At 40.0% G+C, this 11,600-nt stretch overlaps 1 protein-coding gene across 1 annotated transcript; it reads left to right on the forward strand.

Moving 5' to 3' along the window:
- Window positions 1–8,263: 8,263 nt before the first annotated feature.
- On the forward strand, window positions 8,264–11,600 carry mob3c (MOB kinase activator 3C; the record flags this gene model as incomplete). The annotated part of the gene is made up of 3 exons (XM_083887654.1): window positions 8,264–8,681; window positions 10,390–10,592; window positions 11,314–11,600. The coding sequence occupies 3 exons, from the start codon at window positions 8,264–8,266 to the stop codon at window positions 11,341–11,343; spliced, it is 651 nt and encodes a 216-aa protein (XP_083743780.1). The 3' UTR covers window positions 11,344–11,600.

Consider the following 11,600-nt stretch of genomic DNA (forward strand, 5'->3'; position numbering starts at 1 on the left):
TCTTCTCGGGTTAAATCTTCCTCCTCCTCCTCCTCCTCCTCCTCCTCCTCCTCATGACCCAGCCCAGCTTTGATGGTGCTGCTGACAGAAAAAGGTGGAGTCATTTCGAGTTAGCTGTTGCTGCCTAATATGGACGCACTCCACTGTAAATCTGCGGTGGGTCACGATAGGTAACATAACCTGTAACTGTGGCCCTCTGGTGAAGGTCCTGAGAAAACAACCCTTCTTCTTGAGGCCACTTAAGTGTAACAATTACGTTATTATATGTTATATCTTTTTTTAGTAGTAGGGAAATTAAGTCATAAACATCTGAATCATAGTATGTATTTAAGTGTAATTATTTCAGAGCAAAGACACAGGGGTGAGTTGGTGAAACTTAGACAATGTGTAATAATAATAATAAATGCATAATGCATACTATCATGAGCTCTATACTCATGTTATATCTTTTAGCACTTAGTCACATCATGTGACTAACTTTCTGTGACTCACATGTCTTTTGTTACCTTTCATCTCTCTCTATATATATATTTAATTATTTAACTTCTGAAGTTTCTAACTGAAATAAATCTGATTGCATCCTTTCTTTTATTCATTTTCAAACAAGTAGTCACACAATACAGGATTGACATTAAAGGAAAAATGCACAGGTTTTTTTTTTTTTTTACTATGATACATAATTCACTTAAAGGTGCCATATGTAAGAATGTGGCCAAAAACAGTTACTACATTCAAATTCAAAATACCTCAAAAACTTTTTAGGTTTCATTTTTTGACGTAACTGGCAACCCGTGGTTGCTCGGCAGCTGAGATTAGACTGACTGCCATGATTGGTAGACGGCGGTAGGTGGCGCCACATGCCAAAACATGATTTCAAAACATAAACATGATTTGAAGTCTGCAAAAAAAAATGTATGCAAATATTTTGGCTGTACTGTTGTTGTGTAATGTTATGTTGTGTTATGTAATAAATCTACATAATGCACCTTTAAAGGTGATAAATCTAAAGCAACTGGCCATAAAATCCTCCTAATATGTCACAGAGACTCAGGAATAATGTTCATATAACAAACTGAACTCACCAACAACAACAGTAAAGCCAAAATATTTGCATTAAAAAAAAAATACATTTTGCAAACTGCAAATCATGTTTATGTTTTGAAATCATGTTTTAGCATGTGGCGCCACCTACCGCCGTCTACCAATCACTGCAGTCAGTAGAGTCTCAGCTGCCGAGCAACCAAGGGTTGCCAGTTACATCAGAAAACGAAACCTAAAAGACCTCGGTATTATGAATTTGAATGTAGTAACCGTTTTTGGCCACATTCTTACATATGGCACCTTTAAGTGGCATCAACCTGTTTTACATGAAGGAGCAGAATATGTTCGTGAATTAATGTCCAACTGAAAATACCAATATTTATAACTGAAATAGCTGTGGTAGAATAGAATAGAATAGAATAGAATGTCTTTATTGTAATTACATGTGGCATGCAATTCACTAAGATTTAAATATGTCCACTTAGAGATTATTAACGCAGTATAGGCTAGAATCACTTGACCCCACTGACAGTTAAATCTGGAACAGCAGTGGCTGATAAGTTTGATTTAGTACACTTTATTGCCAAACTCAAGGTCCAAATGGTAGAAACAGACAGAAATACACTAAAGCGAGGGTGTCAAACTCATTTTCACTGAGGGCCACATCAGCATAACGGTTACCCTCAAAGGGTCAGATGTATCTGTCATACAGAGTAAATGTAACTAAATGTAATCAAATATAATGTAAAATAAAGGTAACTAACCCGTAACATATTGTGAAATAACTTTCTGTATTTATTACTTATTCAAGTTACAAATATAATGCATAATAGATGTAACCCGGTCCGGGATGGTGTTTCTTGACAGTTTTAAAAGTCTGTATCTGGTCGGGGCAGACCTGCATACACAGGGCCGTTTGAAAGACAGTAAATAAAAAATACTGCTATTGCATATACTGTGCATAAGATTTGAACTTTTTGAACATTTGCAAAAAAAAAACCACACCACCGTATCATAAAATCCAATAAAGCTAGCTTTCACTGCCACATCGTTTTTGGTTGTGGCTTTTGTGAACACATTCTGCTGCGATCACAGTCGCAATCTCAATTTCGCTCTTCGCATGATGCATATACAATGATACCCTACGACGTGTATCATTGTGGCATGATGCCGTCACTTTGCGGGTAATGCAATCGCCATGCATTGTGGGAAATGTAGTTTATGGTCAATGCATGCCTTAAAGCAGCATAGACCTATTTTAACACAGATTTTTAAGACCAATGAATCACTCACAGGCTACACGTCTGGCCCGCGGTCCTAGAGTTTGACAAATGTGCACTTAAGGAAGGTAATATAAGACTATTTGAGTATATGAATAGTAATGTATAGCACTAAACCTGGTGTACGAGAGCAGGAAAACAGCAGCATTCAGTGAATGATGTAGTCTATATAACATTAGGCAAACGGACTCACAGCAGAGTATTTTGTTTTATGTGTTTTATACAAATGTTTCTGATTTAATTTCCTTATACAGTATAATGCCAAACTAGAAGAAGAAGAAGAAAGTTGGACTCCAGAGTCCAGTAGAAGGCAGTAATGCTACATTTTAGATACCAATTGCTGTAAAACACAGCAATAAACTATTATCTATTATTCAGGCTTCAAATCAATGACAGTCTGCGTGTGTGTCACACTCAATTACAGAGACAATGTATGCAAGCGCCTGCAGCTAAGTTTATAGCACAGTCACCTGTTCACATAATCATAAATCATCCGCCCTCTGAGCTGTCGAACACAATCCCCTTATCTTTGATGGCCAGGGGAGGAAAGAACAATTCATCTGACACACAATCTGATCTATATATATAAACATATATGTTACTGTGTTTTTGGTTTTTGTTTGTAAAACACTTTGGATTTTATCTTTGAAAAGTGGATTCACCAGAGAAGATTCTGATAAAACACATAAATTAGCTGTAATAATACAATGCACTCATATTATAATGATGCATTATCTTCCTGGCATAAATATAGAATACCAGAATATATGTACAGTATATATACAGATGCATCACTCTCCTCCGATTATTCCTCAGGTGTGCTGAGTTGAACTTTGTCCCCAATGTGTTTGGAATCTGTGAGTGCTTTAAAGGCTCTGAGTGACAGGTTGTGTGTGGATTCGGTGAATAATGAGAGAGTAGTAATGTTGAATGGTGATCAAAGGTGAAAGAAGGCCTGACTGGTTACACTTCACCCTGCGTGTGTCACATTTCTGGGTGATGATGACATAGTGAAAGAGCAGCAGGTCCAATGAGTCACACATCTGTCCTGTGGTTATCACCACTGTTGTTGTTGTTGTTGTTGTTCGTACTCATCATTCACATTTTAGTGAGTACAGTTTTTTAGGGCTTTGGGCTTTTTTAAATCTAATCTAAATTTGACTTATCCTACCTGATTTTGATTATACTGTATATATATATGTATATATATATACATATATATATATAATATTAGATATTCCATACCCATACAAATATTTATACCATCCTGATTACATTATTACAATATTACATTTTCAATTAAAGCCACGTTGTGACTGTATATTTTTGACACATGAAGGTTTTTAAACTTTTAAAAGAAGATGATAAAGAAGAAGAAGGTTGTGCTGGGAGACCATATTTTATTCACTGGCACAGTGACCCCACGTGGACATGCTGGGTTATTGCAACTATTTTTTTTTTCTCAGTCTTGAGATTCTGCAGAACTAAGTAAACCTTTATTTTCATTAATAATACTTATGAGTTCTTAAATAAACTCTACAACTCACACTGAGCGTTGTGTGACATATGATTTGATAATGCTCTGACATTTCATGTCCATCTGTCTTACTTTTACATGGAGGACATCTGGATTGTAAGTTCTCAACGCTGCTGCTGAACTGCAGTTACTTCATTAATGCACTTAAATAACACACTTCAATAAAAGTGGTAACAAATATGCACTGGCTGTCAGGATTAAACCAAGTGCTGCCTCTAGTTGTTGGTCTATATATTGAATAATATTATGTGCAATCGGTGTGTTTGCACACATTCAAACACCAGTATGTAAAACGTGTTCAAACTGAATCTAATCCCATGTCATACTGTTATGTCACTTGAAACCGTGCCACCATGGTGTTTTATCCCACTAACAATAGTCACAAAGAGTGTAGCCAGTTTCTTTTTGCAGGTTTGTGTTTCATTACACATTAGAGAAATAGACACCCCTGCATGTTAGTGTTCCCCTTTGACATTCAAGACAAAGGGAACAGTCATGGCAGCTATCACAAGTACACCCAGCCCTCGAGGGCACAGGGAAACTGGACTGCTGCACTTTTAGACATGCCTTCATCATCGAATACAGATTCTCATTTGCTTTGAAGAGCATTTTTCGTGAGTTGCACATTCACTATTTAAGGCTAAAACTCAGAGTTCAACTATGTCTTTAAAATACCAAGAATTCAAATGACATGTTACTGAGACTGCACAAATAAAAGGAGCAGCACTCACAGCACGCACTGCCAAACATCCATAAATGTTTGTGGGATTACTCTGCTCCTTCAGTCCCATATGTGGCCTCAAGAAGAAGGGTTGTTTTCTCAGGACCTTCACCAGAGGGCCAGGCTTTGACGGGACAAGTGGGCTGGCTCCTCTGCTACAGGATGAGGAAAAAATGGGGGGGAAATGGAGCCGAGGGAGGGCAGAGGAGGGGTTTGGAAAGACTTCTTTTCTTTCAACTTATAGGTCCTCTTTACACACACCCACTTATCCACACACACAGACAGCGACAGCTCGGGCCCAGCAGACAAAGTAAGGATGTGACATCATCAACAGGAAGAGAAGCCAAACAACTTTTTCTCCCTTTACTGCTGCCGAGTGAAGTGGGAGCCTCTCGGACTGTTAGCGTCTGACAGGGATAGAGAAGATCCAGACGAGCTGGAGGGGGAAAAGTGGCCGGAGTTGGCACACACAGGGAACTTTAAAGTAAAAGGACCAGCCGCCCAAATCCTCACTCAACTTCCCACAGCTTTTCCACCCTGCTCCAGTATTCTAGGATTTCAGCCAGGTACAGTCCAGACAGGCTTTTCCCATTCAGTTCTCATTGTTTTTGATTTACCTCTCTCTTCTGTTGCGTTATAGTTTCTGCAGTGTTTTTTATTTATTTATTGAAACTTCAGTTTTCTCCCTGTCACCCCCTCCCTTTGTATGACCTCTGTCATGCATGGCTGCAGGGTAACTTCATAACAACCATGAAAGTATGTGTGGAGGGGCTGCCAATAGTGCTTGTTAAGACATGCTTAAGATGTGCAGGACACAGTTGAGGCATGACGCAGAGACACACAGGGTTCTTCTGTCTCACATGCTGACGCTGTCACATTTGTACATTAAAAAAGTCATTGTCTGCAGTAATCTAAAGTTAAATGTTTGGCTGAACGTGTGTTTGAGGAGAGATTGAAACACTATAACTGTGAGACTTCCCACAAGCTCTTTTGTTATGGACATTTCAGAGCCATCTCATGACCACGTATTCATGCTCCCCCAGTGGTGAGTTTTAAGACTGGGCTCAGACAGACTGTGAAAGCTAGTGGAAAGTAAAAGTACCCCTCTCAAATATCAAATGAGTGAGTGCATTTTATACACAGGGCTTACTCGGAATTAATCAAAGAGCGAGGAGGGCTCTGGAACAATTCTCTCAGTGAACTCACATTCACAACAAAGAGTCCTATCAGTGCTTGGTCTCTTGTGCGAGGTCAGACGATAATGCAGGGACAGAAACTTCCACCAATTTGTGTCACAGCCACAGGAAATGTTAAGACTCGCAGTTCAGAATAGGACTCAGGACACAAATGCGGATGTAGTGTCATGTTGCAACCACACAGTCACTTGTGAATGTGACTGCAGTGTCAAATCTAGAGAGGCAACATGTGTTTTAATCCTCCAAAGTACGAAAATAAAGTCCAAAAATCTTTACTGTGACAAAGCACTGGAGACGTTCCAGTGCAGTGAAACCAATACAATGTTGTGACAGACTTTATTTCTAATAAACTCTCCTTTTCATGTTAGTCCAGTAAATGTGATCATTCAGGTTATTTAAAGTGCATTCATGCCCTCAGTGTTCTATCATTTTCATAAACTTATCCTCACTTAAAACTACCAGCAGAGGCAAGGAAAAGCACATTTTGGCCGCCCAATAAAATCTCCATCTACTTAAATCTGAGATAACTTAAGAGTATGTCACATAGTCAATCTGAACACCGAAATCTAAATTTTTCACCTGCAGGGACAAGAGCTACAGCTACTGGTTTTCTGTTGATTCACTTACGTTTGTGTTGCTTAGGCAAATCCAAGTTAAGGAATTCAAACACAGAAGTCTCAAAATAACACTTTTTAATTGACCAATGTCGGCAGTGGTCGATCGACAACTTGTGTGGAGTGATGTACAGTAGAATTATGTTTTTCCTCTATGGACTTTGGTGTCGTGGAGTGAGGTTTAGCAACATAAACTTCAGTTTCCAATGGGAAAAACCTGCCTAACAGTAAGAGAAAAAGAAGCAATCATCACTCTGTTAATCTAAGGAACGTCTGTCTGTGTCCTAATCACAGAACTGTCCAATGATTTGCTTGACAGGCTTCAAGCCGACACGTGACTGGCTACGGGCACCAGTCTATTGTTTGGACAGGAAATGCGAGAGATATCGGTAGAAATGTGACAGATACATCGCTAAATGATCTGTCCAAACATATTCACATACAGAGGATTTCAATCTTTTATGGCTCCCTTCAACGGATTCAATCTTGGTACTTGCAGTGCCAGTTGATGCACAACTGATTACTTCTGTATCTATTGAGTTATGTCAAATATAGTGGATAATGTATAATTCAACCATGTCAAAATTTCACTCTGCCCTGCGACCAAAGCCCATGCAAACAACAGGAAATTTGCCCTGTGCAATGTGAGAGGCACAAAGGAATATTGCTGATTGTGAAATGTACATATAACCGATAAGTATCTTTGTATGGGTGCCTTTAGTATGTACTTTTGGCAAGGCCTTTGCTTTACAATCTTGTGGCGTCATTTTCTACAGACAGACAAACGAGCCAGATTAGATATATCAGTAGAAATGGTACAGATAACTCAAGACAGTCAGTGCGTCATGCACGTGACGCTGCATCAGGTGAAGCCTGAGGTTCAAGTACTGCACTGGTATTCTTAGAATATAATACACTTCAGAATTTCCTCGAGTTTATTAGGTTTTAGCCTTTTGTTAATTGGTTTGAAATCAGTTTTTCATGGAGTCCCTGCTGGCAGCTGTGTCAATGATACAAGCTTCTAGCAATAACTATACTGTATGGCAGTACTTCATACAACCACACTTAAGGATGATCCCTTTCATATTCAATTGCTAACATTTATGTGATACGTTTCATGATAGTAATTAAGGTATTAGGCGGCAACATCATGCAGCGAGCTCTCACTCCTAATCAGTATGTTATTATCTGCCAGATGGTTAATAGGTATTAAAAAAAATTGTTTGTGTCATATCCAAAGACTAATTTCCCAGGGGGAGTAACCAACTCTCTGGTTCCTAACAGCTGCCATGTTGTGTTTTGTGTTTTTACACTCAAGTGTGTTGTGAAATCTACTCACATCCCCAGTGAGTTGCAGCATATCATTTATTTTCTCACCTGTCACCGACTCCAGTGACCTGTTGTTGTACTATAATAATAGTGCAACATGTAATATAATAATATAATATAATAAATGTAATGACACATTCAAGATAGAGTCACTGGTTTGTGCCGTTTCCTGTTCAGTGTGGACTTTGGTCATTTTAATGACCAAGTTCTTGAAAATGTTTGACTAGAACGTTTTAACATATTGTCTCTTGTTGTCTTTTATTTATTCATTCATCCTTGGCTGAACAATGAGTAGAGAGGTAAGCAGAAATCTGACTTCTCTTGTTGTCCTCTTTCATAGGTGATGTTCCACATCCTGAAAACAAGAGCTCGCTGCAATCTCTGCACGGCAGATGCTGACCCTGTGTGACGGGATCTTGTAGCTGCAACCAGCCTGGTTGCCTCTCTCTCTCGGGAAGACTAAGCTCTATAAAAAAAAATCAATACCAAATATTATTCTGGAGAGCTCATTCCCCCCATATCTCAAGGGGATAGGAAAAAAGTCAATGGCGTTGTGTCTTGGACAAGTGTTCATCAAAGACAAAACATTTAGGCCAAAGAAGAGGTTTGAGCCTGGGACCCAGCGATTTGAACTCTACAAGAAGGCCCAGGCCTCGCTGAAGTCTGGTCTGGACCTGAGGAAAGTGGTGCAACTCCCCGAGGGAGAGGGCCACAATGATTGGATCGCTGTTCATGTGGTGGATTTCTTTAATCGGATCAACCTGATCTACGGCACGGTGAGCGAGTACTGCACAGAGCGCACGTGTCCCATCATGTCCGGGGGTCTGAGGTACGAGTACAGGTGGCAGGACGGAGACGACTACAAGAAACCCACCAAGTTGCCCGCTCTGAAGTACATGAACCTGATGATGGACTGGATAGAGTCGCTCATCAATAATGAGGACATCTTCCCCACCAGAGTAGGTGTGTGTGAGGAGTCTACAAATGAAGGCCATTATTGAATGTGTAAGCTGATACCTGATTGACTGCAGCCCACACTAATGCTCTGCTGCAGCGGGGGTCTCAAGTGTCAGCGCAGAGTGATCCCCACGGTTCTTCGTCATCAACATCGCAAATGAGATGATGAAGTTCATGCAGAGGTTAATTAAATAATACGGGCTGACATTTAGAGGTGTTAATTTATCTCTGCACCACGTTTTACAACCAACATTTGTTGGACGTGACAATTTCATGCATAATGGTGGCATGAGCTCAGGGGCAGCACATATCACTTAGTGAAATGGCACTTTTATTTTGACCAATCGTCTGCTTTTCTTTATGGACTTTAAGACATAGACATGGGGGTCGTTTACAGTGGAAAAAAAAAATATCAAACTCACAGATATGAACAGGTCTATCTTATGTTTTCCCGTAATAGACTAGTCATTTGTCTATGGTGTTTCTCAGTCCCCAAATGGTGCTGTGCACACAGCAAGGCTCACAGAACATGACGTTCAAAGTTAACCTCAATATCCCAGAAGGGCATTTTGCCATACAGCAAAATGCAGTAGTATGTGCACCACACATTTTAACAAATCACACTATAAGAAGTCATTTTGATAACGAGCGGTTTTTGTGACACATAAACTGGAACTCTGTGAAGAGAGTGAGACAAAGATATGTTAAAATACACTTAGCTTTCTGTTAGAACCAAACGTTGTCCAGGAGGGGGAGGGCATTCAAGAGGGTTCATGAGACTGTGATCCCTAAAAGCAGATAAGAGAGAGATAGTGAGGACAGATTCAACAAAATAAGAAAAGATAAAAGTCATAAAAGTCTTATGGACAAATGTGCTCCAGTCCAGTAGGACACAAGTAACAAGCAAGGACAAAGGTTTTGGACTTCCTGTTTGCACGAGTCTCCATGTTACTGTGACAGTGAAGAATGTGTTTCCTCGTCGCGTGTTCTTTTACATGACTTCGCTTTTGTCAAAAAAAAAGCTGAGCTACTATAAAACTACTGCAGAAGTTCCTGCACCGGTTTAAAACCATTGCATTGCTGCATTTTACAAATATGTCACCCCCTGCAAGTCTTGCATGTCTGAAATATTACTTTAAACATTTTCAAATACAGGTGCAATTTTATTTTTATTCCAGTACAATCAACACTGTACCTGAAAATAGTGCTTAAAATGATGTTCTCTAATTGAATATTATCCATACAATTCAGGTCTATTAAGGAAGAAGGGCTGATAGAGAGAAATGATGATGCATCTGTGAGAAGGTTTCAATCATAAGAATGATTGCATTTATGGTTGAAATCTCCTCATTTGTCTGAGGCCTGGTTCACATTGGATGCGTCGCAGCTATGTTTATTTTAGCCGTTGTATGTGAAGAAAGTGGAGGCAACGACTACAGGAAAACACTGTGTAGGTTTAAAATGACTGTATACTGTATTATATCAGGTGAAGGATCGGTTGTCTGTCTCTCTCTTACTAATCTAACGGTTATCATATATAAATCTATGTATTTGTGTTTATTACCAGAGTAGTTATTTACAATAATCACTCAAAATCAACAGATAAGAGCTGAGAAAGGTACATAGATCCACTTAAACCAAGCAGGAGACTCTCATCCACTGGACGTGGCACTGTGAATCATGGCGTAACACTTGTTTCCCTCCTCCTCTTTAGGTGTACCCTTCCCTAAGAACTTCCAGCAGGTGTGCAAGAAGATCCTGAGCCGTCTCTTCAGAGTCTTTGTGCACGTTTACATCCATCACTTTGACAGCGTCTGCAACATGGGCGCAGAGGCGCACATAAACACCTGCTACAAGCACTACTACTACTTCATCTCAGAGTTCAACCTCATCGATCACTCAGAACTGGAGCCCCTGGTGAGATAAACGTTTGACCTCGGATGTGTTGGGGTGAAGTGAGGGTGTAAAGAGAGAGGCTTTGTCTGTGTCATGCTCCTGACCCGACTGTCACGCCGCTAGAAAATATGTGTCCTCCTCTATTGCCATGACCTCACTGTGCACCATTCTCAATGAGCTTCACTGTGTTTCTCCCTGTTAGTGCGTGCGCAATGCGCATGCTACACGAACACATAACTTTTCGTCTGACACAATGGTTGAAGTCAGTGTTCACTCTCTCACACTCCCCAGTTTTCCATAATAAAAGAAACTCATTAACTGTACTCTGCACTAACAGTTTTGTTTGAAGCAACAGCCCACGTTGGAGAAGTTGCTGACTTTGTGTGCAGCCACAGTGAGAAATAGGTTGTGTAATTGCAGTAAAGGGACCTCCATCACACACGAGCTGATGGAAAACGGTTCTCCTCGCATCAATAAAAGGCTTCTGTTATCATCATTATGTTGCATAATTCCCCTCACACAATTAAGCAGAGATGAGACACTGATATCAATTCAGAACAGATATGTCTTGTGAACAACAGACCCCCCGGCTTTATTGTCCCATCTTTAGTAACCATGGTGATTACTTTTGTCCTTGAGGAACAGTGTGTTTCTGCGCTCCTCATAACAATCGTTCATCTCCTTCAGTATTACATGAAGTTGATGTGCTAAACGTGTCCTTTGTTTTCCTTTTCCCCCACAGAGAGAGATGACGGAAAAGATATGCAACTGAGCAAAAACCATGTGGACAAAGGAGTTTACATTCTGACGTAATCTGAGCCGTGTGAGAAATCATCAGCTTCGAAATACTCAATAGAAAGAACAATTTTACACCAATCTGTGCGAGTGGTTTCAAAGCTTTTGCTGGGAAGGTTCCAGTTACATACCGCCTTCCTTCAGGTGGTGGCGCTGTATACTTTCACCAGTGTTTTTACTTAATAATGCAATGCAAATACTATAGCTTTCCTTTGCTTGTGCATGTATGTTTTT

Source organism: Microchirus variegatus (genome assembly GCF_963457635.1).
Source record: "Microchirus variegatus genome assembly, chromosome: 4".
Classification (NCBI taxonomy): domain Eukaryota; kingdom Metazoa; phylum Chordata; class Actinopteri; order Pleuronectiformes; family Soleidae; genus Microchirus; species Microchirus variegatus.